The sequence below is a fragment of the Hibiscus syriacus genome, unplaced genomic scaffold (assembly GCF_006381635.1).
Source record: "Hibiscus syriacus cultivar Baekdansim isolate YM2019G1 unplaced genomic scaffold, ASM638163v2 tig00000324_pilon, whole genome shotgun sequence".
NCBI lineage: Eukaryota > Viridiplantae > Streptophyta > Magnoliopsida > Malvales > Malvaceae > Hibiscus > Hibiscus syriacus.
The window spans coordinates 54,333-81,911 of record NW_024061780.1 but is presented as its reverse complement, the minus strand read 5'-3'; the positions used below and the strand labels follow the sequence as shown (position 1 = coordinate 81,911).

General features: G+C 33.8%; 6 protein-coding genes across 9 annotated transcripts; 3 read left to right on the top strand and 3 right to left on the bottom strand.

Annotated features, from left to right (window-relative positions):
- Positions 1-806: 806 nt before the first annotated feature.
- Positions 807-22,214, bottom strand: LOC120161851 (centromere protein O-like). Of its 4 annotated transcripts, XM_039172145.1 has the most exons (14): positions 22,210-22,214; positions 9,543-9,550; positions 4,212-4,261; positions 4,066-4,114; positions 3,927-3,975; positions 3,621-3,691; positions 3,364-3,422; positions 3,059-3,157; positions 2,582-2,639; positions 2,223-2,359; positions 2,079-2,135; positions 1,865-1,962; positions 1,399-1,589; positions 807-1,142 (listed from the first exon to the last, which is right to left on the bottom strand). In XM_039172145.1, exons 3-14 carry the CDS (start codon positions 4,221-4,223, stop codon positions 1,072-1,074), a joined length of 951 nt encoding a protein of 316 aa, XP_039028076.1. In that variant the 5' UTR covers positions 4,224-4,261; positions 9,543-9,550; positions 22,210-22,214; the 3' UTR covers positions 807-1,071. The 4 variants fall into 4 exon arrangements, with proteins under 4 accessions (XP_039028076.1, XP_039028023.1, XP_039028136.1 ...); XM_039172092.1 differs by lacking the exons at positions 9,543-9,550; positions 22,210-22,214 and adding an exon at positions 4,393-4,556 and having other exon boundaries at positions 4,212-4,259; XM_039172205.1 differs by lacking the exons at positions 9,543-9,550; positions 22,210-22,214 and adding an exon at positions 4,393-4,556 and having other exon boundaries at positions 4,215-4,259.
- LOC120162237 lies at positions 9,546-10,885 on the top strand. Its single transcript, XM_039172437.1, has one exon. The coding sequence runs from the start codon at positions 9,640-9,642 to the stop codon at positions 10,402-10,404; it is 765 nt and encodes a 254-aa protein (XP_039028368.1). The 5' UTR covers positions 9,546-9,639; the 3' UTR covers positions 10,405-10,885.
- Positions 12,099-15,589, bottom strand: LOC120161503. The gene is made up of 6 exons (XM_039171751.1): positions 15,394-15,589; positions 13,300-14,498; positions 12,912-12,962; positions 12,744-12,842; positions 12,495-12,659; positions 12,099-12,397 (listed from the first exon to the last, which is right to left on the bottom strand). Exons 1-6 carry the CDS (start codon positions 15,587-15,589, stop codon positions 12,266-12,268), a joined length of 1,842 nt encoding a protein of 613 aa, XP_039027682.1. The 3' UTR covers positions 12,099-12,265.
- LOC120161402 (proteoglycan 4-like) lies at positions 18,569-20,791 on the top strand. Its single transcript, XM_039171686.1, has one exon. The coding sequence runs from the start codon at positions 18,569-18,571 to the stop codon at positions 20,789-20,791; it is 2,223 nt and encodes a 740-aa protein (XP_039027617.1).
- LOC120161301 (pentatricopeptide repeat-containing protein At5g10690-like) lies at positions 21,194-26,669 on the bottom strand. The gene is made up of 4 exons (XM_039171608.1): positions 26,508-26,669; positions 21,999-22,067; positions 21,690-21,866; positions 21,194-21,461 (listed from the first exon to the last, which is right to left on the bottom strand). Exons 1-4 carry the CDS (start codon positions 26,667-26,669, stop codon positions 21,198-21,200), a joined length of 672 nt encoding a protein of 223 aa, XP_039027539.1. The 3' UTR covers positions 21,194-21,197.
- On the top strand, positions 26,496-27,457 carry LOC120161216. Its single transcript, XM_039171509.1, has 2 exons — positions 26,496-26,967; positions 27,123-27,457. The coding sequence occupies exons 1-2, from the start codon at positions 26,736-26,738 to the stop codon at positions 27,455-27,457; spliced, it is 567 nt and encodes a 188-aa protein (XP_039027440.1). The 5' UTR covers positions 26,496-26,735.
- Positions 27,458-27,579: the final 122 nt, after the last annotated feature.

The following is a 27,579-nucleotide window of genomic DNA, read 5'->3' as shown; positions in this document are numbered from 1 at the left end:
TTTAAAATTTTCACTTTAGTTACCTAATTTCCCCAATTTCAATTATATAGGAAAAATTGACTTCAATTTCATTGATCCATGATAAATTTCAATGTTCTAAAATATGGAAATAATATTTCTAATATCCTTCAAATTTTTTTAAAATTTTGATTTCATCCGATTATCTGATTATCCTTCGAATTTCGAATCAAAATTCTGATTCTCACGAGAGAAAAATTTATTTCTGAACAAACTATTATTTACGGGCCAAAAAATAAATAACTTTTAAAAATTACATTTTTGGTCCCCTAAACTTTTCTAAATTTATACTTTATCCACTAAACTTTCAAAACTTATGTTTTGGTCACTAGCCAAAATTTGGGGTATTACACTTAACTTGAAGGCCCTGGTAAAATTGCTTCAGCCTGAAGTCCCATCCTGACTATAACTGTTGAAAATGTTAAAAATATGGATAACAAACTGTAATATTCAAAGTCCAAACCTGACTATAACTAAATGAATCACATTTATATGAGATTCTAGTGATAGGGGCAGGATGAGAGAGTTGGAGTAAGGGTGAGGTGACTGCAAATTTACAAACCCAAGACTGAGGGATGTCAATATGAATTCTGCGGGTGGAATAAAACATTTGTGGTGTAACAGTTATAGTCAATATTAGTTGGATAGCCAACATCAATGACTGCTCATCGGAAAGCAGATCAGTCCTACATCAATGTTGCCGGACTAAGGAGCAATGCTGTCCAAGTGATCACGTACTTGGGGAATTAGATGGGCTATAGTTGCTGGATGATTATACTAATGTACAATTTAAGCAGAACACTGTTGCTTTCTTTGCATAAATAAAATCAAGTTTATCCACCAAAAAATTTGTGGGCAGTAAGAAAAACAAAAAGAACCATAATGGTGAAGTAAAGCATGGTAATAAGAAATTGGGGATGTTCCTCTATACTAACTAAATGATGGAAATCCAACAATACTCGATGATTCATAAGTATATATGCATGTAGGTCATCCTATACAACCCATACAACTTTTGTACAGCACATACTGAAAGGAAAGTGAAGTGAAGTGCTAACTAGGGCTCCCAACCTGAAATATTTGCTGCAGCGCTTGTGGTAGATTCAACACAATCTCCGCATATGCTGTGGAACAAAGAAGCAAGAGGCAAACCAAGTGTCAGTGGAAAAACTCAATGAAAGTCGGATCACATATTACTTATCCGCTCATGGCAAAGCCAAAAAGTAATAAGGGATTTTTTAAGGCAATGGAATTGCCATCTCATGAAGATTCCTTCAAACTTGAATCCAAATACAAATTCAGCAGCAGATGATGTTTCACGACATCAATTACCAGGAACTGCTTCAACTGAAGAGGGAAATGTAAATGTAAAAGTAATACCTTCTGGTAAGCTCATGGTTCTCAAAGCATCTTCCGCATAAGATAATCGAGCTGGAATAGGTTGGGAGCCTATTGCTCCGGCGGAGCTTGTATGATTCTTCTTAAATTGATGCATTGGCCACACTAGAACTTTTACTCGAGTCGGAAGAACAGAAACAAGATCTGGATATCTAAGACTGATTGTCACCTTGCTGCAACAAATGCAAACATAACAGTCACATCAATGGCCAAGCAAAACTAATTACTTAACATGTATTGCCTGTTTAAGATAATAATTGAACCTTATAGTGAAGACTATTCTAAAAGATAAAGTTATTCTGTATTCACATTTTTATTAAAAAAATTGAAAATTAAGAAAGACTGTATGTATCAATCTACAGGCATACACAACGAATTTCAGAAACAAAAATATCCCTAAGATACAACAAAACTATGTAAATATACATAAAGTACAAAGTGGACCAACCAATCAGAATCATCAAGTGCAAATTCAATCATGTGGTACGGAAGACTATGATACATCTCTCCTATTTGATTTCCATACAGCTCCTTAACAAGCCGAACCTGTCATGGTGGACCAAGTAAGTGCTTCAAGAAACAAAACATCACCTAAACATGAGAACTACTGATTTGGGATAAGAAAAAATAACAAAATCATATAAGCAAAATGACAGCATTACCTGTTCACGCCTGTCCACATAAGCATGCAATAATTCTCCAATATGATCTATAAACGTCTGAAAGTAGATGGATAAACAAAAAATATTAAGAGCTGATATAATATTGTTATCTTAATCTAAGAACCAAATATGCAACCAAGTTACCATGGCATTAGAAGAAAGAAGATCATTTTCTACTTCTCGTAGTGGCAGAAAGAAAGGAATTGTATGTTCAATGACAGTCATCTTTTCAAGAAAAGACTTGCTCTCTAGCACACAATGATACAGCTCACAAGGTTCCCCTACCAAAGTTACAGAAAAAAGAACTGTAAGAGTAACCCTTGTCACATGACTGAATTCATTTTCTTACCCAACTTCTCTAAAAACATTATTTCTTTAAATCAAAATACACCACACAATATAAGCCTTAGCTTGAGGTGATGCCTTTTTACATGCCATGAGCCAACTAAATAGTTAACTGCAGATACTAATAATCAAATTATAAAAAACTTCTTCGTTAGTACCTGCAAAAGATGTCTCATATAGTATGCCGATTCTTGTCCCTTCCAAACAACAAATCACCTGTTCAATTATAAGTTTGAGCTCCCAAAAAATGACTTCACAGATACAACAATAAAAAAGCACGTATATAAAAGAGTTGTTGCAATATTGATCACTAAAAACAAAACCTATTGATAGTTACACATCTTTATGAAACTGACTTGCCTAACTAAAGAACTCTTTTTCCAACTTCAATAGCTTACAGTTTCATGAAAATTAAAAGCACTCCCCCCTTTAAATTTAAATCAGATACCAGAAACTGTTAGAGAGCTGCCCCAGCTTTCCTCATCTTTGATTTGAGTAAATTTTGATGATATTAATTTCAATTAGCATTCTTCCAAATCAAGTTTTTGAGAGGAAGATTTTAGTATCAGTTATAATCCAGATTATAGATAATGTAAATTGCAAAAAATAAAAAAACCATCGATATATTTTGTTACCTTATTTCCGACTCTGTAAGTAACCTTTTCCTGGAAATGAGATGTTGGAATGTTGTTTGTGTCCCCAGATGTGGCCTTTCTGTCAGCCTCCATATGAACCTGATCAAAAACCAGATAAGTTAGCATCTAGACAACTTTTATCAAATGGGGAGTAGAGAAGTTATCATTAACAGAATGAGTAATTAAAGCAAGAAAATCGCATCAAGACAAATCCAGAGTCAAAACTCTGAATTGAACAGTAAAATGGAACCACAAAGAAAGGGGGGAACACAATTACTTTAAAGCATTCAGGAAAAAAAAGATACCTGCTCTCTTATTGTAGCTAATAGCCCGTCATTCCACTGTTCACTATCTAAGTTAATCTCTGAAGATCAAAAGGGGGAAAAGGAAATTTCTTGTCAGAGTTAAAAATACATGAATGATGCAACCTTTTTTTCATATTAGATAGGGTATAGTACCAAATGAGATTTTAAACATATAGATCAAGCATTATAAAACAAATATTTGATTGCTGCAAACCATTTTGAAAAGGTTACTTGATACTGCAAATGCATATATTTACCTCGACTTTGAGAAGCTCTTGAAGCTTCAAATTCTTTTTGCAGACGCTCATATATCATCTTATCAGAATCCCTACCAATCATGAGTCATGACCACTTGGAGCATTAATCCTCAACGAAAAAAGAGAAAGACAGAGAATACAAGCTCGTTCATCAGATTTATACTCTTGGTTCATAAAACCAACAAGAAATTAGTTGTCCTAGACAAGTAGGTATAAGACATCAGCGCTATCATTTTTGTGTAATCTATCCGTACCAATATAACAAAGAAGATCCCTTAAGAATAAGGATAGAGATTATATATATACCTGGAGAGACGCTCTGTAAGTTGGGCGTTCCTTTTGACAACATTTGCAACTGAAAAAACGCAAAAGAAAATCATTTCCTTTAGAAACAGAAATCTTATGCATATATGAAGAATTACTATAGGAAACAGATATTAGTTACATCTTGCACGTGTAGTCTCCAATCGAATATCGTCCTCTTGCATGAAATTCTGTACCAATTACACAGTGAGATTTTGCCCCAAAACAAAAATTGATAACTACAATATATGGCTGAAATAAACTAAAAAATAGGAAATGAATAATTACTACTTCTCCCATCTCTAGAGGCTTGAGATAAGCTTTTAGCTTGCTGACCTGCAAAAAATTTCAAACATTTCATTTCAGGCTTGCATTTTGGCAACAATTCGATAAATTAAAAAAACATACAAGATAACGAGCTTAGCTTGTATAGATTAGTTAGAAACAGAAATTGGATACTTCATTAAACCTTGCCCAGGAACCTTTAACAATTCGGCGCGACGGATTCCACGAGTGAGTGACTGCTTTGCCTTCCTGTATTCTTTGTAAATTGAAACCGAACCCTAAAGGCCAAAACAAACTGGGAGGGGCGGGAGGAAAAAGAAAGGCTTCAAGGGAGAAAGTGAATGTTCGTGATTTCCATCTGTTATTATATCTACGGGCTCAAATGTTTGAGCTATTGGGCCGTTGCTTTTCCATTTTTCTACAGAGCATTGCAATACTGCTTAAAAGAAAACTGTGGGCCTTTATCGCTTTTACAATTGAGTCACTTTTTGCGTAAATTACACTTTTAGTACCTAAATTATCAATTTTGATTCATTTTAATACATAAACTTTTATTTTTCAAAATGATACTTAAGGTTTAGTTTTTGTTTCGCTTTAGTACCTTGTTGTTAAAAAATTAATGTTTGACTTGCATGTGGCACCTTTTTTATGAGTAAATTACAATATTCATCACTCAATTATCTTTTCACTCCTATTTTGGTCACTAAAGTTTATTTTTTTAATTTAATTATTTAACTTTCAAATTACTCCTAATTTAATCACTCTAAAATTAAAATTTATTTTTTATTTTTAATATATTAATAAAATAATAATAATAAATTTCATGTCAAAAAATTATTAATAAAATAAATTAGAGTGATTAAAATAAGAGTAATTTGATAGTTGAGTAGTTAGATTGAAATTTGTTTAACTTCAGTAACAAAATAGGAGTGAGAAGATAGTTGAGGGATGAATGGCGAGATACTAAAATGAAACAAAAACTAAAGGTTAGATATGGTTTTGAATAAAACTAAAAGTTTAGGTACTAAAATGGACCAAACGTAATAATTTAAATACTAAATTAGTAATTTACCCTAATTTTTTTTATATAAATGCAATTTTGTATTCACTCGAAAGCTGCAAAGCTAGACAGTACAACATCATCAACCAAACTAAAAGCACAAACAATTAACTATACAACCCACATTCAATACAAATATTAAAATTAATCAAGATATCCTTATTTACATATTTACCAAAGAATTTGTACCTAACAGCCTCTTTGATGTTGCTTACCATATCTTGCACACTATTTTGTCTACCCTGAAAAATCTTAAAATTTCTCTCCCTCCAAACAGTGAGCAGGGACGTACCCTTCAACTTTCTTACAGCCCAAACAAGCTTCGAATGCCAACCAAGGACCCTGCAAACTACACACCCTCAGCACAGCAAGCCAAACCTCTTTGGAGAAGGAATAATCAAAGAAAACATGGTCCCTAAATTCAGACTCACTACCATATAGGGCACAAGATCCCTCCACCTGCATACCAAAAGCCTTCAATCTGTCCCCTATGGGTAATCTATTTAGGATTGCTATCAATGCAACCATAGAGTACCTAGGGATGTGAAAACCACGTCACACCAACCGATGCCAATGCACTTTCTCCCTTCTTGGTTTAATAGTCTCCCAGACCTTCCTCGAAGTCACCTCTAAATCTATCACAAGGTTCACTGAGACAACTGATCTAAGCTTGAGCAACTTCCTCCAAAGATAGCTATAATTGGGACTAGTCTGTACCTGCCAAAAATCAGCACCCCGCAGGACATACTCGTAGATTCAGGCCACTCAAACACACATTATTTCATGTCTTTAGATCATTAAGCCCTACCCTCGTCTGACTTAAGGCTATAATTAGCCTCAACATCACAATTCTTCCACAAGAATCAAGAATGTAACTGCTCAGTACGAGTAAGAATAGATTTAGGAATTACCATTTGCCTACTCCAGTAATTCTGAATGATGAATATCACCGCCTGAATCTACCGAGCTTTCCCCGCATAAGAAAGGATCTGAGCATCCCACTTATGGAAACAAGTCTCAATCCTATCCAACAAGGACTTGCAATTCTCCATCTAGAGCTTCCTCCTTACCAAGGGAACTCCTAAGAAATTCACCGGAAGCTTCCCAATTCTGAACCTTGTGTCCTCCTTAATCTCCTCAAGCTCCTCCCCAAAGACGCCTTCTACATACAACTCACTATTGGCAGGATTGAACTTGAGCCTCGAGTCCTCATAAAACTGCTACAGCACCACCCAGATCTCCATCACATCCTCATACCTCTCCTTGGAGAAGATCATAAGGTCATTCGCGAAACACAAATGCATAACACGTACCATGTAACACTTAGGATGAAACCTAAACAACCCATGCATAACCGCAACATCCAACATGTAGGAGAGCACATTCATAGACAACACAAACATGAAAGGGGAGAAGGGATCCTCTTACATAACCCTCTTAACACCCTTAAAATAGCCAAACATTCCCCCATTATGAGCAACTGAAAACCGAGGTTGGGCCACACAACTTTGGATCCACCCAATAATGACTAGAAGAATCCCCAAAACCTAAAAAAAAACAGCAAACAAAAACCCTCAATCTATCGAATCAAAAGCTTTCTAGATGTCCACCTTCAAGGCACAACGAGGTATAGAGGAAGCCCGATTGTAGCCTTTCACCAACTCCTAAGCAATCAAGGTGTTATCAATAATATTCCTCCTTTGAATGAAAGCACTCTGACTCGAAGACACAACCTCACCTAGAAACTGAGAAAGGCTTCCAGTGATGATCCGAGTAACACACTTGTATACCACACTACGGCATAAAATTGGCCTAATATCCCCCATTGAAGCAAGATTAAAAAATTTAGGAACCAGCACCAAAGTGGTACTATTGAATGCAGGATGCATATGTCCAAAGCTGAAAAAATAGCTTACCACCTCAATCAAATCCCCCAAACACACTCCACGTCTCCTTGAAAAAACAAAAGGTGTAGCCATCCGGCTCCGAAGCTTTAACCCCATTAATCCCCTCATAGCCTCTTGAATCTCATCCCGCAAAACAAGCCCACCAAAACATTTCTTGCCTCATCAGAAAATCTGACCTTCAAGAAACTCCTCAACAACGACCTGGAGAAGTTCCCAACTTCCAAATTAGGATTCTCAATAAGGGACTTATAGAAATCCACAGCCTCCTCAACAATATCATCAATGTTATTCAGCACGCCCATCCCTATACATAATACTCTTAACATGTTGCCTGCACAACCATCATCGTATAAAAGAACTTTGTGTTCTCGTCCCCCTCCTAGATACCAGTCATCCTTGACTTCATGCGATAAAAACTTCACTACCTTTCATCTACCTTAACATCAATCAATTCAATTCCCTCCAACTCAATCCGCTGATCTCGGACTTTCCTAGAGATATCACCATACTCATCCTGGTTAAACTTCTCAAAGGTTGCTTAAGTTGTTTAAGCTTAAGGAACAATTTGTCCATACCCTAAATTTTTTTTAACTTATGATAGCTTATATATTTCATATACATAGTTACCTGAACTTTAATCTTTTAAAGAAAATTAAAAAAATACTGTTAAGATGATTTAATAATTTTTTAATTTAATTAATTCAATATAATTTTGATAACATTAACAAAAAAATATTAATAAAATTAAATATTTGATTATAATTTAAATATATTTTATAAATTTTAATTTGATTAGCACTGTCGAAAAATAGTGATTATAGTAAAATGCAATTAATTGTTGTTTAAGGGATTGAAAGATTATTTAATTATTTTTATATATGTGTTAGTATTTGAATTAGTACCTCAACTTAACTTCTTAGTTTAAGGTTTAATAATTTCAAAAATATTTTTATATTACTCCAATTTTATTTTTCCCCTTATTTTTGTATTTAAAAATTAAAGAAGTCATATTTAATAAAAAAATAATTAAATTTCCCCATTATATGATCGTTTATATGTAGATTAATATGATAGTAGTGTAGATTATTATGTTAGTACAATAAAACTATCATAATAATTTATTTAATTATCACGTTAATATAATAATAATTAATATTAATATAAATTTATTGAATAAAACCGACTATTAAACCAAATAATTAAATAAAAAATTAAAATAATAGCAGCGAGCGAGCGAGCTAACACAAAACAAAGGGTTGAAAATATAGCATTAGCAAACCAAGAAGAGGAAGGGGGAAGGAGAAGCAGATGAAAAAGGAACTCGGAAAAAGAAAATGCACTCTAATTAAAAACAGAGAGAGAGATTGTTATATGTTAGTATTATTTTAAAGAAAGAAAGAAGGAAGAAAAGGGGGAAAAAGAAATCGATAGACGGTGAGAGCAATCCAACCCCAAACCCCGACGCCAATCAACAAGTGTCGTGGCGGTGGATTTCGCTGCAATTGGTGGAGCAACTTGCCTAAGGTTAGCTTTTTTTTTATTATTATCAATCTCTCTGAAGCTTCTCTATTTTTACTTCTTGCTTATTTTTTCTCTGCAATTCCAGCTCTCCTCATCAGCTCTTAATCCCAGCAAACGCCACTGATCTCTTTCCCTCAACTTCAATTTTCCCATTCCCAATCTTTTTCCCTTTTTTCAGTTGTCTTTAAAAGTGATACCTTTGGGGGTTTCAATCGCTGCACTGTTCCCTTTTTATTTGCGTTTCGTGATGTTCCAACTTTTTATCTGGATTTCATGCTTGCTCCTTTTTCTCTCAACATGCAGAGATTAAGAGTTTGATTTGCATTGTATAACATGTATATAGGTGAATTCGAACTTCTTTGGTATTGGAGAGAACTGTAAATTGGGTGGAAACTAGTTTCAGTGGTTTTATAGTTCTGTGAATGGTGTAGAAATCTGCTTATTGAGCAATGCAGCCACAGCAAGGCTCCAGAATCAATTTAGGTTATTTAAAAGCTCAGATAGTGAAGAAGATTGGGGCTGAGAGGTCAAAAAGATATTTTTACAATTTGAGTAGGTTTTTGAGTCAGAAACTCAGTAAAAGTGAGTTCGATAAGTCATGTTACCGCATTCTTGGAAGGGAGAATCTGCCACTGCATAATCAGTTGATACGTTCAATATTGAAAAATGCATGTCAGGCTAAGACTCCACCGCCAGTTCATGAAGCAGGTCCCACTAAATCTTTGATACAAAATGTGAAAAGTTATGCCGGTAGAGATGATGGGTATGATCCAACTGGATCCCTTGTACCCAACCAGAATCCAAACATGGCCATTTCTTCTAATGGGGTTTTGCCAATGTCATCCCTGCGAAAGGTTAGATCTGGAATACAGGATAGGAAGCTCAGGATCGGCCCAGCCCACTGGAGCCAAATGGACAGGTTGAGAGTTTCTCACATCAATCCATGGGTACTGAAAACAATGGCAATAACTTGGGTCTGGAAAATGGAGATTTGACACCCTATGATTATCAGCGACCATTGCAGCATCCTCAAGCAGTTGCTGAGCAGCCGGAAATTGAAAGAGAAGTTTTGAGGTGTTCCACAGGGAAACCAAGGGTGCTTAGTAATTGTCTGACTGAAGGAGCTATTGTTGAAGACGGGGAGGAGGTAGAGCAAGCCAACCACATTGATTTCTCTAGAAATCCTTTGCTTGCCCCTCTTGGGATCCCATTTTGTTCATCGAGTGTTGGTGGGGCCTACAAAACTCTGCCTGTGGCAAGCAGTGGCAACTTCATTAGCTACTATGACAGTGGCAATTTGTATGATACTGAGACATTGAAGAAACGTATGGAGCAGATCGCTGCAGCACAGGGCCTTGGAGGGGTTTCATTGGAATGTGCTAGCATGTTAAACAACATGTTGGATGTATACTTGAAGAGATTGATCAGATTGTGTGTCCTGGTGGGGTCAAGGCCTTCACATGAATTGAGAAAGCACTCTGCCCACACGCAGCAGCAGCAGGGCAAGCTTGTTAATGGTTTGTGGCAAAGTAAGCACTTGCATATACAGAGTAGCTCTGGGCCTACAGAAGTTTTGCAGGAACAGGGGCAAAGGCGCTCAATTTCTTTGCTTGATTTTAAAGTTGCGATGGAGCTAAATCCCCAGCAGCTGGGTGAAGATTGGTCATTGCTGCTGGAAAAAATATGTATGCATTCTTTTGAAGAATGAATGCTAAAAAAAAAGATGTTTATCATGAAGCTGTTATAAAGATAAGTTCATTCTGGTTCAATGTGCTTGACAAATGTTGAAGCTCCCATTTTGTTTACATTTACTTACATGAACCAGATTGCTCCCAGTCAGATGAAGCTCTGTCCCTTGCAAGATTAAATTATGGGTTTGAGTGTTGGGAAGCCTGTACCCTTCGCTGCGGAGCTGGGACGAGCAGATTACTATTTTTTAGCAACTGAGCTAAAGTGCTCGAAAAGGAAGTACTTTTAACTTGTTGCTCTGTTGTACAATTAGCATTGTTGTTGGCTGTCTTCTACATATCTCAATATTTTCTTGTAATTTACAGCCATTGAGAAGGAAATCTAAGAAAGTTTTGCAGACACACTGCCTTGTAGCTTGGTGAACGGTATAATTATTTGTGAAAGAGCTGCATCCTTGCCCTATATGTAATTTTAGATCTGAGAATTTATTGAGTTTCAATATTAATAACAAATCCATTATATTTTCCACTTGGTTTATATTTTGATTTTCTGCCAAATGGCCACAGAAAAACCTATTTGTGAGGCTTTGATTCTATGTTTTTGTGGAGTTATTATTTGTTAATTGTAATTAATTGACATTCACAAGATTTCGTGGCATACAGTTTTCATATGCATTTTGGTCTGCATTTTACTTGCATGTAAAATAGTGTTGGACACAATCTTTGGGTTTTTCTAACAGCATTAACTTTGTTGGCCATTTCCGCTATCCATACCATTGGCAAGTATGTCGAGGTTCAGTTGTTGGACCAGTGAATGATGTTTTCATATTGTGAAGCACCTGAAAAGTATGTACTTTGCGCTTGATGATTGTTGCAGATGGTCGTGAAGTACTTATGATGGACATTATGAAATACCGATTCTCCCCAACATTGAAGGTGAATCATTCAGGCAATGCTTGTGAAGATCAATGTTCTTTATTATGTTGTATGTATGGGAAACATAGAGCAATGACATGATGGACCAATAATTCTTGAGCAGTTTTTGTTAAAACCTTCTGTCCTGTAATCATGTTATTACCCATGTTATCCCCTGGCCATAAAATTGAGATTTTATATTATATATTAGTTTGATTGAGGGGTTGTTTTTCAAGTCTCTCAGCAGTGCTCACTGATCTGCAACTGTGATTACATCCTCAAAACATGATTTGCATCGGATTAGCTTGACAATATCTGAAACATGCATACAACTCACCCGAGTTATTTTAGAACAAGACCAACTGCTCGAGTTAAGTTATTCCCTTCAAGGGAACGATTATTCAAATTGGTAGCTGACGCTTCGGTAACTCAATTTTCCCCCCCTCAAATTGATATCTTTTAAAAAAAAAAATAATCAATTAATTCATGATTCTAATGTGATACTTTAATAACCAATTAAGTTGTAATATATGACATAACGGCGTCAGCATTCTAACATATCAACTTAATTGATTGTTCAAGTGCCCATTTGAGAAAAAAAATTCCAATAGCATCCACTGTCTTGAGAGAGCCACAAATGACCAAAAAGATCCTTTGTTTTACGAGCAATCAAGGAAACGATGAAAACAAGTACAACATGGACCTTATGTCTGCTCAAACAACAATACCAAGAAGCATATTTTCATTCACATTTCTTTTTATGGGGAATGAATACCAATGCAGAACGAAGAGCACCTGGTTGACCGGTTGATTTAACTACTTGACACGAAATGGGTGTATTTGATATTTACATATATGATCATAAAAAAATTCTGAAATATGCCATCATTTGTACGGGTGAAGAAAACTCGGGCCTATTGCTTCCTTTTTTAAAATTCAACTTGATAATGAGGTAGGCGAATACAACTATGTGGCTTCTGCTGATGCTTTGCAAATAGGGCACCAATTCTTCATCCGTAGCCACTGTTGTATGCATGCAATGTGATACCTATGCTCACAATGCAACCTCCCTACTTCATCTCCAATGACATACTCTTCCTACGGAGAAAAGAAACCCAACGAATTCCATTAAGTTTAAGTGAAACCAGTCATATCCGGAGAACATTAATAAGGGGAAGGTTAAGTAGCAAAGGACCTGACATATACTGCATTTGATATCATCTTTTTCTCCCTTAAAGCAGACAACTGCATCTTCCGAAGATGTTGCCTCATAAATGCCTTTCTTAAGGCATTTTGATAATGCGTCCTCAGGTAGGGCAGTGCTCACAATACCCATCCTTTCTTCTAGAGCTAGTAGTTCCTGTCATGAATAGCAACAAAAGCTAATACCTCATATGCAAAATAAAATGCAGATTTGAACCCACATAGTGAAACGATAGCAAACCTCATATGACATATTATCAATATCCAATCTCATGTCTCTATGCTGGTCATAAAAGTTTAAGCCATCAAGGAGCAAGCCGGTCTCTAGAACAAGTAATTGCTGCAGGACAGAAACAGAATCAACAACATAGAATAATCAGATAAGCTCAGGCACTTCAAAACTAGTTACCTCATATGCAAACTCTGCATCTTGTTCACTTCTCTCAAGTGCTGATAATACCTGGGTAAATACAAAGCAAAAGTAACAGATGATGCTCCAATAGTTTAATGATGCAACAAAAGGACAACTAATGTTTCATTCAGCCTCTCCCAAGAGAGATTCTATAACACCAGATGATTCAAGAAATTAATGGGTAAATCCGTATTCAAAGCATCACACAGGCCCTTCCCTGAGTTCCATGGGAAAGAAGACAAGGGGAGAGAGAGAGAGAGAGAGAGAGAGAGAAGAAATTTTGTAAATCCATGCATAAGAATTCCAGGTTGGAATATCCTGTTTGTATACCTCATTTGTAAATCCATGCATAAGAATTCCAGGTTGGAATATCCTGTTTGTATACCTCAGCAATTCCATCCATATTGTAGCGCCGGAATCTACCCCAGTTCACTGAAGACCGGTAAAGGCCAACTTCTGAAGGTATAGAAGGCATGACACTGCAGAAACTCTCACCTACACTACCCGGTCGATTGTAAGAACTAGCATAAGTTGAGGCAGTTTCTGTGGAAACAGGAGCATTCAAATCCATATGTATATCAGATTCAGATGCTTGCGGGATGACTAAGGGTGAGCCGTTCGAAGTTAAACTGTTCCCATTTGCTTGATTAGGGGGTCTCCCTCTAGCATAACTACTGTTTGATCTCTGAATCCTGACTGAAGAAGTAATACTACAATCCCTACTAGAAGACCAGTTTCTGGCTTGCCTTGAATCAGAAATAGAAAGATCAAGGCTAGAACTGTTGTTCAGTCCCTCCAAAGATGACCCGCTCAACTTCTTCCCCCAGGTGGAGGAACTACCGTCTCCTTCAGAATTACTCTTTTTTACTGTATTTTCCTCTTTGCTGAGGCTTGAATCCGAAGATGGACAACCAGAAGAGACAACAGAAACGGAGTTACATCTTGGATTTCCCAAACCGTACTTGCTTGTGTTACCTTGTGTTGCATGGAAAGCACTTCGAGATGCCAAAGTAAAAGATTGACTTGCCTGGGTATCCTGGTTGGCCAACCCAGAATTTAGAGTAAAGCTTCTCCCTTGTCTTGTGTTTGATGCTAGACTAGAGCTTCCTACTTCCATCACGGTAACTTCCTCAATAGCAACATCTTCAGATTGAGGCTGCAGCCCTCTTCGAATCATTCCTGGTGGGGATACGATCTCTAACACTTCCGGCTCTTCCTCAACAGAACTAGTTTCAGATGAATCTATTCCCAGCTGAAATGGTAGCTTTCTGAGAAGATTTGTAGAGGATTTTCTAGTGTTGCCAACTGCAGGATATACACCAGAAGAACTTCCAATAATTTCCTTCTCCCTCGATGAAGTGCAGTAAGAAGGATTAGAAGATTTGGCCTTTTCAGAGTAAATATTGGGTGTTCCTTTCATAGTGTTCACCCTCCTACTGCATCCAATACGGCTGCAAAACTGTGCATTTTGCTCTTTGATATTAACATGATCCTTCAGGACAAGCCTTGATCTCCTGCCAGGTATAAGCCCACTAACAGCTCTTTTACCAATATATCTTATCCATGTAGGTAAAAAGTATCTTTCTGGAAAAAAAATGTATCATATTAACGGCATAGCCATGACATAAATTTAGTTCAGGAGGCAAAAAAAAAAAAAAAAAAAACAAAACCTAACCGCAAGCATACATACTGCCAGAAGAAACCACAAATTATGGTGGTAAGATAAAAACTACGAAAGAAACACTAACATACATAATAGATAAAACCCTACACTTTGTACTTGCCTTCTATCAATTAAAACTATGAAAGTCTAAAGGAGAATTCACACACAGTAAGAAATGGCAAAGTCCAAGAAGAAAAATGCAGCTAAAAAACTAAATGGAAGAAATAAGATAGAGAGATACTTGAGAGAAGGGAGGAAAGAGGAATAGAGATATAAAAGAAAGAAACACCTTTGTTATCAAAAGGATCAAAACACAGTCAAAGAGAGCAATAGCGGAGACTAGATGGTCACACGCTCCAGTACTGAATTTGTTCCCAAGAAAAGTCCCTCTCTCTCTGTAGTTAAATTATTCAGCGCACAATCATTTTCATTTCTTCTTTTTTCAAAGAAAAAGGAGACTTTGTCCGTGATTTGAGGGTGGAAAAAGCTTATCACCCATCATAAAATGAAAATAAACTTTAAAAAAAGAGTATAGCAGACAAAAGAAAACCCTAAAAAGGAAAAGCAAATTGAAGATTTCCTCAAGACTTGACCATGCCTTTCCCTTCCCAAGCTACTACACGAAAAAAATTCTTGGAAAACAGAAAGATCAAGGCATCAAAATAATCGAACTTTAATACGTATACCGGGATTTTGTTTCATTTTCATCAAAATAAGTGGTGAGAAAAGAGAATTCATGGAGGTAAAAAAGAATAAAAAAAGGGGAAGAAAATAAAGGGGCGTTAAATATGAAGGGAAAAGGCAACAATGTTATACCTCTTAGCTTCTCCGTATTGTCGTTTTGATTATTCGAATGTGCAGAAGGAGAGAAACCGAGATTTAAAGTCTTAAAGAAGATGAAGACAAAGAAGAAAAATGGGTTTTTTTTTTCAAGTGGGAATGAAGACGAAGAGTGCAGTAAGAAAGACAGAGAGCGGCATTTAATTTGCCCAAACGAAAGAAAAAGGAACATATAAGTACTTTCCACGTGTTTGAAAGTGAAGGAAAGACCCAAACTGCCCCGGTTTCCAACCAATCCAAACACTTAATTTTACTTTCTATTCTATTTAATAAATAGTTACAGGTAAAATAGTAAAGGGTAAACTATTTAAATGGTCACTTTTGTTTCACAGTTATTCAGTTTTGGGTATTAAATTTTAAAAAATATTATTTTAGTCACATATATTATCGACTTGTAATGTTTTTTATTGGAAGTTAAATGTCATTAATTTGATGATGTCTCACTTTAGTAAAAAAAAATTCTTATTTTACACCTAAAATTTAGATAAAATATTAATTTAACTCGTGAATTCAATCAAAATCTCTCATCGTCGTTCACTATCGACCATCATCACTAACACTACACTCATTTTTTACCTCCTTAACATAATTATGATATTCATTTTACTAAAAAATGTCTTAAACTTAAAAAATCTAACCTATAACTCTTATGTCTCCTTTGATGTTTTAAAAATTAAATTTAAAATGCTAGATTGAGATTCTTATATGGTCGATAAATCTCAACTCGCGATCAGACGACCTTAAATTTGTATTTCTCTCAAAATAAAAAAATCAATTTAATCTTTGACCATTTTGAAAGTGAACAATTGAGTATAGTAGATGTCACTATTTTTTTTTCATCAACTTTTAATTTGTATAGTTATAGATTTAGTTTCCCATATTTACACTTTCTTTCATTTGATTATAGTTTAAAACAAATCAATAAAATTAACACTCAATATTTATATATTCTAACAAATATTACGCTTCAAAAAGTCACCGTCAGCATACATCATAGGGTCATTTTAGCATAACTTTTGAAAATTAACTTTCAAAAATATGGTATAAAAGAAATTTTAAAAGAATTGTTTAAATGTGCAGTTTAAAATTTAACTGTTGAGATTATTGTTAAAAAATGAGTTTGAAAATATAAAATGTCTATTATAGATATTATGTTATAAATTTAAAATATAAAAACTTAAATTATATGTACACTTATTAACACTATGATATATAAATATTTCGATTTAAACTATAATAAAGATATAAAAAATATTTTAAGATAACTAATTAATAATATTTTTATAAATAAAATATTTTATTAAAAAAATATTATCAATAGTTTTTAACATGTGGATATAAAATTATTACAAAATAATAATTTCAATATTTGTTTTGACGAAAAGAATATTACAAAAAATACATTAGTGCTTATAAATTAAAGTGAATTTATTACAATAAAACGTAAATACATATTTGAGTGAATTTTATGCATTAGTAAATTATAATTTGCTTTATAACGTAAAGTTGAAAATGAAAAAGTTAGAAATCTTAACTTTGCAGTTGGTTTGAAATCATCGTTTTTACCGTAATTTCTTTTCATTTTTCACCCGTTTGATATTGATCGTGCGATCAAAACAAACTTTTTTTAACTAAAAGTGTTTTAGAAAATCATACCAATATTAAATTAGTCATTACTTATTGTAGACACTCATTTTTGTCAGGAACATCAAGGGTTTTTATTACAATATTTATATTATTATATAGTATATAATATATATATATATATATATATATATAATAATCTCAAAATTATATAATATGTTTTTAAAAATTATATATTTTCAAAAACCATATATTATATATATATTTTGAAATTATTTTATATATATTATATACTATGTAATAGTATAAATATTGTAATAAAAACCATTGATGTCTGGACAAAAATGGGTGTCTACAACTGCCCCTCTTTTTTCATTTTCGTGCAACGAGAGTAGGGCAAAGTTGTAGATACCCATTTTCGTCCGGGAAATCAAGGGTTTTTATTACAGTATTTATATATATAAAATAATTTCAAAATTATATAATATTTATTAATTCATTTTTCTTTTATTGTAATTGTTTATCACTCTTCTTAGTATGCACAAATGTTACAGTTATGAACTTAAGACTTGTGTTTTGGAGTATTTGAAGAGACTTCGTTATATGTCTTTTATATGCATTGTTTTGCCAAAAAAATATTAAATTAGGGTAAATTACATGTTTAGTTCTAAACAATTAGATTTTATTATCTAAACTTTTAATTTTTTTCAAAACCATATATAAAGTTTTGTTTTTGTTACATTTTAGTATGCCATCGTTAAAAACTTTAATTTTTGTTTCATTTTAGCACCCCATTCAAAATTTAAGGTTAAGTTTTGAAAAGTTGACAGTTTAAATATTAAAACAGACTAAAATTGATAGTTTAGTTACTAAACACATTAAGTTTTTAACGGTAGGTAAACATTAGATAGAATCTTTAAAAAATTGAAAGTTTAGATACTAAAATGGATCAAAATTAATAGTTTAGGTACTAAATATGAAGTTTACCCTTTAAACCAATGTGTGATTGATAAACACATCAAAGCAAGCACTGTACGTAACCAATTAGGATACCATATATGTCATTCTGAATGATGAAATTTGGTAAGAAAGAGTGGTTAATACCCAACAAATACCATTACTATTATTATTATTATCATAAATATGAATAAAATAATAAAAATAATATAGAAAATAAAGATGAATGATAGACATTCATTATTTATTATTATTATTATTATTCATTGATTTAACATGTTTTAAGTTGAGCAGCACGTATATATAGCAATGGAGGTGGGTGGCTTCAACTAATGTGCCGACTGCCGAGCCAACACGGGTACGACCAAGGAAATTTGGTTGAAAAGGTCAAAAAGGAAATCCCAATTTTGTGGGATGATTTTAATACCCGGTATGCATGTATGTACGTACGTACACCGTTGAGTTGTGCGATGTTGTCGCTCCTTCGTACTTTGATTTCCCTTTTACCAAACTAAGGAAACAAACCAATTTATCCTTTCTTCTTCTTCTTCATATACAACAACTATTCTTTGTGTCAAATCATTTCAATCATTTGTTCCGTCTCATTTACATGGCAACCGCAAGAAAAGAAGCAAGCGCGTCGGTGAAAGGGAAGAGCGGCACTTCCCCTTCGAATTCGAAGCCTTCTCCAAGAAAGCCTGCCGCTTCCTCTACACCTTCCGGTTCCACTGAGAAACAATTGCCAAACTATCTCAAGCCCACGAAAAGTTCACGCACTGATGCTGCTGCTCCCAAGGCTACAAAGAAACCTGCGACCGAAGACCCCTCCCAAAGCCCCAATGTTATCAGGAGAAGGTCGTTTGATAGGCCTACATCGGCTGCTCGAGCTCAGAAGGAACTCGTCTCTCCCGTACGTCCTAAAACGGCAACGGCAGCGACATCCTCGTCTCGTTCTTTGACTTCGAAACCTGGTGCTGTTGCACCCAAGGCGCCCTTGGAGAGGGTTGCCAAAAAGCCGAATGCTCCGACGAAATCACAGACATCGACGGTGTCTTCGTCTAGGAGCTCGCACAAGTCTCCTACTACTACTAGTACTATTAGCACTAAGACTAGGAGGGGACGATCGACTCCTGCTTCGGCTTCAAAGAAACCTCCTAGCAGTCCTCGTTCTTTGACTTCGAAACCTGGTGCTGTTGCACCCAAGGCGCCCTTGGAGAGGGTTGCCAAAAAGCCGAATGCTCCGACGAAATCACAGACATCGACGGTGTCTTCGTCTAGGAGCTCGCACAAGTCTCCTACTACTACTAGTACTATTAGCACTAAGACTAGGAGGGGACGATCGACTCCTGCTTCGGCTTCAAAGAAACCTCCTAGCAGTCCTGACAGAAAGGAAGCCCAGTCTGTTGAAACGGAGCGTGAAAATAAAGAAAATTTGGGTCATCAAGTTGAGCCTGAGAATGAGGAGGTTGTGAAAGATGATCAAGGTGAAGTGGATGATACAGAAACACCAAAAGCTGATCAGGGTGAAGCGGATGATACCAGAACACCAAAATATGATCAGGATGAAGCGGATGATGCTAGAACACCAAATGCTGATCAAGGTGGAGCGAACGATGCCATAGCACCCAATGCTGATCAAGGTGGAGCGTATGACGCCATAGCACCAAACGCTGCTGATCAAGGTGAAGCGGACGATACCAATCTACCAAAAGCTGAAGAGAGTAGAGCCACTGAAGCCATGGTGGTAGCGGAAGACGAAGATTCTACTCAAGTCACGAGTGTTGTTGATAAACGAGGAGCATATACCGATGATATTTCTAGTGCAATTTCGGAACAACAAAGCGGACGTGATATTTCTAGTGCAGTTTCGAAACAACAAAACAAACGTGATAATTCTAGCGCAGTGTCGGAACGACAAAACGAACTTGATAGTTCTAATGCAGTTTCGAAACAACAAAACGAACGTGATAATTCTAGCGCAGTGTCGGAACAACAAAACGAACTTGATAGTTCTAGTGCAGTTTTGGAACGACAAAAGGAACATGAGCCTATGCCTGACCCTGAACCTGTGTTTGAGCTTGAACCTGAGCCTCATACCGAAACAGTGAAAGATAAGGTTGAGGAAGTAAAATCTGATCATACTCCTCAACATGATGGTCCAGTTAAGGAGAATCTAATAAAAGAGGAGATCATTGATGGTGATGACCCCCAACATGAAAAGATTCACTGTAAGGATAGGGAGGCGACAACTGAAACCGAACATGGAGGAGAGCATGATGCAACCGAAGAGGTGGGTAATACTAAAGAAATCGAAGCAGAAGAACCTAGGCAGGAGGAGGATAATGAAGGAAGTCTGCAGCAGAGGCTTGAATTCAGTAAAGAAGAAACGGTTCAAGAATTAGATGCAGAGCAAAAGGCAGAGCCTGAGGCAGAAACGAAGGCAGCGTCAGAAGTAAAGACAGAGCCAAATATAGAAGTAAAGAAGGTGATAAAGGCAGAGCCAAAGACAGAGATAAAGGCAAAGGCAGACACAGAGGCAAAGATAGTGATAAAGGAAGAACAAAAGACGGAGGTAAAGGCAGAAGCCAAGACAGTGGCAAAGGCAGAGGCAGACACAGAGGGAAAGACAGTAGTAAAGGCAGAGCCAAAGGCAACAAATATTGTCGTCAAGAACCAAGTACAAGGAACGAAGGTATCCGCAACATCGTACAATAATGTGATCGAGGAAACAGCCACTGAGCTAGTACAACAGAGGAGGAACAAAGTTCTCGCACTGGTTGGGGCATTTCAGAATGTCATAGATAAAGAAACTTCTAAAGCCAGATCAACATGATTTTCCTTCAAAATCGGTAGTGATATAAATGATCAAACCATTTCCTGAGATTCATTCGATTGTTTTCAACACTAAGTATACCATAGGTTATTGTTTTTTTCATCATCGTCACCCCATGGTGAAATGATGTTTATTTTCTTTAAAATTTTCTTCTAACTTTCCGCTGATTATTGTATGCAACTCAATGCAGCAAGGGTTTGAAAGAATTTAATGTAATAGATGATCCAAAGGACTAGGCTTAATTACTCAATGTGGTAAATGGTAATAACCCAAAACTTGCTAAAGCTTATCCACAGTGGGGAACAAATCAGCAAGTAATAAACACGAAACACTCTTATTTACATGCGTTATGGCGATCTCAGCTACCGACATTTGTTGAAAAAACAAGTGGAAGACAAGAAAGGCATCAAAACATCGCTAAACTTCTATGAACTGATTGTTTTTGTTTCAACACCTCTGGTACAGGTGTCACAAGGTTATATAATTGTTCAGCAGTAAAAACACCAACTGCCTTAGACCCATGCGTGGTGCCATTCAAGTTGCTATGTTTTACAACAATAACCATTTTATACTTCTTTTCCAAAACTAGATCGACTACGTGACCGATAGTTGTTGTCGTTGTAACAAAAGTAGGTGGACTTCTCATCATTGTTGAAAGTGGGGCATTCATCTGCACAGGATCAACAGAAGTCTCAGATGAATTATAGCCAATTATATATTTCATACAGTTCATCAGTCATCACCCTTACACAAGTAATAAACAGAAATATGATGCATAAATTCTTATATCATGCAGGACAATGTAGCAAGATAAATAATCGAACAAAATCAAGAAAGTCGTGAAATGGGGTTATAAACCAATCATGTTTATATTAGCTAGCAACGAGGGTGTTAGTACCTCACAACAATCTTCACGGTGTAACAGCCCAATGCAGCTGCCCCAGTCATCTATAATAGGAACAAGTGGTTCTCTATATAAGCGCATTACTACCCTCTTCAACTCCAAAGTGCCAGGTAGAGGCCTAGCTGTTTCAGATGGCATCATGATTCTCTCAATAGGATCACCTGGCAACACCTGAATATTGGAAATCTTGTTATTTCAACTAAAAACTTTACAGTTTATCAGGACTTGGCACATTGAAACTGCTAGTTGTAGTCGCCATCTAATTAGCTCCACCAAGCCAATGGAATGGAAAAGACCATGTACCTGAGGAAGTAAGTAAGGACTGAGCATAGATTTGGTAAATCCCAGAAGAGCCTCTAGACGCAAAGCCACCTGAAATAACAGAAGTAGATTTAAGGAGGTGAACACGTTTTAACTAAACAGCATACTAACATCTTTTGTGGTGGTGTGTGGGGGGGGGGGATCATTTCAAGGCAAAGGATCTTTTTTCCCAAAAGAATTTCAAACATCTGAGAAATTTTGACAGGTAATATCAAACTAAATTAAGTGCAATCCAGATTATTCCCATCAAACTAAATAAACAGGAGCATGAGGAATACCAGAATTCTTGGATCAATAGAAACTAGGGTATTTCAGCATATTTTCAACAAATATAAAATGTGAAATATAAATTTTTACATCAATTTGACATATAATTAATTTATTTAAAAATATTAAATAGCATGATTATAAAATAATATTTTTTCATGTTTTTTTAATAACTTTAGGTAAGTACAAGACACCGTCACATTCTTGTGCTCGAATTTAGTACATCAAGGAATAACAATTCTATCATTATCGAGATCACTTGATTCTTGTGGTATTTATTCATATTTTTTAATCTATCAACATAATATGAACACAATTTATAAGAGAGCCATATAGATTTAAATCTTTTAAGAATAATAATATTTTTTATCATAAGATCATTTAATGAATTTTAATAGATATATATATATTTATTATTAAAGTATATTTTTAAGTTTATATAACATTATTAATTACTTTAATGTATTATAATATCTTTTTAACAAGAACTTTAAATTTAAATTTACTTTCATAATTTATAATTTAAGATTTATATAAAAAAATTAAATGTTTTAGAAATATGTTTATGAGCTTTGTCTTTTATTTTCTAAAATTATATATGAATTTTTAAACTTATAATAAAATTAAGATGCAACTGTATTAGGCATCAAACATACGGGGTTTAAAATCTTAAAAATAACCTATAACCTTTTAAATTTAACTTCAATTTTTTAGATATTTTTCTAAATAATTTCCTTTAAGTGTAATGACACAGTCTATTTCCCTAAACTTTTATCTGGATAAATCACACCTTTTATATACTTTAAACTCAAAAGCTTCACAGAGCGCCTCAAACCATCTCTCTCTCAAACCTTCATCGATTACTCTAAACTATCCCCAACCTTACATGCATTGTCTCAACCCTAAAACTCTTACATATCCTTCTAAATTGTAAACCTCAAATTCCAAAATTTTCACCAAAATCACACATATGATAGGGAGTAACATATCTCAATCCGATAATAATCAAATAATGAAAGAGACATAAATCGAATATATTTATTATAATACATGTTGTAAGCACCTTAGATTAAAAAAATGTATATCTATACATATTATATGTTTATATATTATTTTAGGTATAATGTAAGAATAACCTCATCGTGTTGTCAAATTTATTGTTTTATATTTTTTTGACTTAATATAAAAATAAGTGTATAAATTATATTTAAAATTAACTTTTGGTGCCTAAAGAATTTCGTGTTAAAAACATATGTCTATTATTTTTTCCGTTACACTTGTAGATGCTAACAGTTAAATGGCATGTGTCACATTTAGATTTAAAAAAAATATTTTAATAAAAAAACAAAGAACACAAGAATGTGTCACTTAACGGGTTTTTAAACAGTGGACGCCTAAAAGTGTAACTGATAAAATATTGTAGAAAAGTTAATTTTAAATATAGTTTAGACACTTACTTTTGTATTAAGTCTGTTTTTTAACATTTTATCTATAATATTTGACTAAATAATGACTTTGACCCTTATTATTTATGTTAATTGTTTGATAACTAATGATTTTCGTCCATCAAAGTGTTATTTTCCCTAAAGTAAAAGATATTTGTAGGAAATCAAAATAGAAGAGCTGAAGAAAATCAATTATTTCTTTGGTATTTTGAACGTTCAATAAGATTTTTAAGTTTTGATTTAGTTTCCTTAATTTATATGGTATAACCATTTTTTGTTTCTAGCTGATAGCATGTACTTCTTTGTCTGTTTTTAAGTCAACAGGATTGGTTAGTGTATGATTTAATGTAAACTTTTTCAGCTTCAACAATTTCGTTAGAAGAAGGATGGTAAAGGAAAGTAGCAGGCGAGGAAAGTCTTCCAAAAAATGGGGAATGCTGACGTGAGGAGCTTAATATACTGCTAAAAAAAAGTGGTATCGATTTTGTTATTGATAAAAAAAAGTGATACCGGTTTTGTTATTATTGTGCATAACAAAACCGGTAAAAATTACCGAAAACATCATTATTTTTACTGGTTTTGTTATTATTTGACATTTTACCGGGTAAAAATATACCGATTTTGTTATTGTTGTGCATAACAAAATCAGTAAAAATTACCGAAAATATCATTATTTTAACAAAACAGGTAAAGTGCTACTGGTTTTGTTATTTTTTTTACTTGTTTTGTTATTGTTAGGCATTTTACCGGAAATGTTAAAAAACATTGATGTTTTAGGTAGAAATAATAATATTTTAGGTAATTTTTACCGATTTTATTAACCTAACAATAACAAAACCGATAAAAATAAACTTTTTAATGATAAATTAAGTAAACGCAAATTATACAATTTTAAAAAAAAATCTTTATTATAAACATCAAATACAATAAAATAATAATATTTATTAAAATAATAATAATATTATTTTTAAAATATTAAAATAATTTATTTAATATTATTTATATCATATTACTATTAAAATTTATATCTATAATTTTATAAATAAAATTATGATTTTATATTTTATTAAAATAAATTATTAAAATTATATTATTATTTATTATAATAATAATAATATATCATTAATTATATTATAATGAGAGAATAGTGAAACATATGTGTCGATACATTTTAAAAAAGTATCGACACATATGTTACATCAAAACCGATAATTATAATGTAATAGGTAAATTTACAATATAACCGGTATAAATATATTGATTTTATGAGAGAATAGGTCAACATAATATATCGACACAAATTTAAAAAGTGTCGATACATTTTGTCCATAATGAATGCCAAACGAGGTGCACACATAAAGTGTCGATACATTTATTAAAAGTATCGATCCCAAAAACATCGAAACCGATAATTACAATGTAATAGGTAAATTTACAATGTACTCTATATAAATATACCGATTTTATGAGAAAATAAGTCTACATAATGTATCGACACATTTTAAGTTTGTGTTAATACTTTTTTCCAGAATGAATAACCAATGAGGTGCACGCATAAAGTGTCGATACATTTAAAATTATATCGATCCCAAAAACATCGTAACCGATAATTATAATGTAATAGATACATTTGCAATGTTTATTTTAAAAATAATATTATTATTTTGTTAATAAATAATATTATTTTATTGTTATCCTTGGTAACATTTTAAGTGTTTACCTAATATGTTGTAATAACAAATTAAGTAATTAACAAAATAATGTTATATAATAAGTTATTACTTAACTTATACGTTATAAAAAGTATTAATGAGTTTTTACGTCATTAAAATCAAAAGAATCCTTATAATAAATAAATAATCTTTATAAGTCCTTTACAAATTACGTTAATATGTATGTAATAATTATATAATAAATATTTTTTACAATTCATAAATAATTTATTTTCAAATAATATTCTTATTATATTACATTGTAAACTTAATTACAAGATGTAATTATTTTTTTCGTTAATAAATGAATATAAAAAATATTATAATCAATTAACGTAGTTTTTTTTATAACGTACAAGTTAAGTAATAACAAAATAATGTTATTACATTATAATAAATGTACAAGTTATTTTAAAATAACAAAATAATAATTAATCAGTTATGTTATCCTTGGTAACATTTTAAATGTTTACCTAATATGTTGTAATAACAAATTAAGTAATTAACCTATTTTATTATATAAGCGCTACCTATTACGTTATATAAGCGCTACCTAATATGTGATTGTGCTTGATAATGTTTCCAGTAATTAACTTATTTTATTATATAAGTGTTACCTATTACATTATATAAGTGATACCTAATATGTTATTGTGCTTGATAATGTTTATAGTAATTAACCTATTTTATTATATAATCGCTACCTATTTTATTATATAAGCGCTACCTATTACATTATATAAGCGCTACTTAATATGTTATTGTGTTTGATAATGTTTCCAGTAATTAACCTATTTTATTATATAAGTGATACCTATTACATTATATAAGCAGTACCTAATATATTATTGTGCTTGATAATGTTTCCAGTAATTAACTTATTTTATTATATAAGAGCTATCTATTATATTATATAAGTGATACCTAATATGTTATTGTACTTTGTAATATTTTTAATTAAATGATATAACATAATTAATCTAAATTTTAACCGATCACACCATCATTTTTTAAACGCCGTACAACATACTTCCCGAACCAAAAAAAGTCTCTGAAGGGGAAACTACTGCCATTGACTTGGATGTGTCACAGTCTACGTTTAGTTCACTACCTTCTGTGCTTGATTCTATTGTAGTTGTCTCATCACTGGAGCCTACTGTATCTGTGACAGGTACTATTGAAACTGTAGTAGACATAATGCTGGAGTACCCGCTGAGGTTGTGGCCCATGGTGAATGTGATGTTGATTCTTTAGTCTCTAATGAAGGAGAAAATACTAGGCGTGTTAATAGTATTATGAGCACAGAAATAGGGGACATATCTCCTTCCTCAACTGCAGATATCTTGTGTTCTGAAGGGGAAAGAAAACATGATATTGTGCCACATTCATCTACTTCAGTTGATTCCATAGAAGGGACAGTGGTGAAACTCAATTTGGCAGATGCCAACAAAGAAATAGGGCACAATCTACTTTTTTCAAAAGATGATTTTCCTGATACATCCTTGTCTCAAGCAAAGAGAAGATCAGGTACTGATGTAGGTTTTGCTCTTCTTCTTCTCTTGGTACCCAGTTTTTAATTTCTTTTCTCATATCACTCTGTGTTAGGGGATCGCATTGGGTAAATATCGGATGAGTTATGGGTGGTTTGATGAATAATTAAGTTGTTATTTGTTGCTGGGTAGGGGCAATGCAGGAAGCTGATGGTTTGAGGTTTAACCAATTTGAAAGAGGCGGTGAAACTGAGTTTGAAGTTGATGGTAAACTTCCTTTGTCCAAGCATGGCGACTATGCTAAACCTCTTGAAGGGGCAACATCAGATGTAACTAGTGTAGAGGGGCGATCCAGTGAGACAGAGCAGTCCAATAGAGATGATGCAACTGTATCTACTGTGGCAGCCAACAGTTCCCAGGCAGATGAAAGTTTGGCTGCTAGTTATAAGTTGACAAATAAACTTGTTGAAGAAGCAATGTCTTGTTCACTTGTTGAAGAAGAACAAGTGAACAAGATGTGCAATTAATAATTGTTAAAATAAGTCAAGATTTTAATGCTGAGCTATTGAGAATAGGGCAGTATTAAATACTTGATGAGAAATGTATTATCATGAATCATAAAAAATAATTAGTTTTTAACATTCTAAAT

Coding starts and splice junctions, on each gene's coding strand:
- LOC120161851 (XM_039172145.1), bottom strand. Junction 1,963..2,078: donor ATGTGGACAGGCGTGAACAG/GTAATGCTGTCA, acceptor CCACCATGACAG/GTTCGGCTTGTTAAGGAGCT. Junction 1,590..1,864: donor GCACTTGATGATTCTGATTG/GTTGGTCCACTT, acceptor CATTTGTTGCAG/CAAGGTGACAATCAGTCTTA.
- LOC120162237 (XM_039172437.1), top strand. CDS start 9,640: ATGGGTACTGAAAACAATGGCAATAACTTGGGTCTGGAAAATGGAGAT.
- LOC120161503 (XM_039171751.1), bottom strand. CDS start 15,589: ATGTTCCTTTTTCTTTCGTTTGGGCAAATTAAATGCCGCTCTCTGTCT. Junction 12,963..13,299: donor ATATGGATGGAATTGCTGAG/GTATACAAACAG, acceptor GTATTTACCCAG/GTATTATCAGCACTTGAGAG. Junction 12,843..12,911: donor ATGCAGAGTTTGCATATGAG/GTAACTAGTTTT, acceptor TCTGTCCTGCAG/CAATTACTTGTTCTAGAGAC.
- LOC120161402 (XM_039171686.1), top strand. CDS start 18,569: ATGGCAACCGCAAGAAAAGAAGCAAGCGCGTCGGTGAAAGGGAAGAGC.
- LOC120161301 (XM_039171608.1), bottom strand. CDS start 26,669: ATGGGCCACAACCTCAGCGGGTACTCCAGCATTATGTCTACTACAGTT. Junction 22,068..26,507: donor ACACATCCAAGTCAATGGCA/GTAGTTTCCCCT, acceptor CTGTTATTTCAG/GTGGCTTTGCGTCTAGAGGC. Junction 21,867..21,998: donor GTCCTTACTTACTTCCTCAG/GTACATGGTCTT, acceptor TCCAATATTCAG/GTGTTGCCAGGTGATCCTAT.
- LOC120161216 (XM_039171509.1), top strand. CDS start 26,736: ATGAGCACAGAAATAGGGGACATATCTCCTTCCTCAACTGCAGATATC. Junction 26,968..27,122: donor TCAAGCAAAGAGAAGATCAG/GTACTGATGTAG, acceptor GTTGCTGGGTAG/GGGCAATGCAGGAAGCTGAT.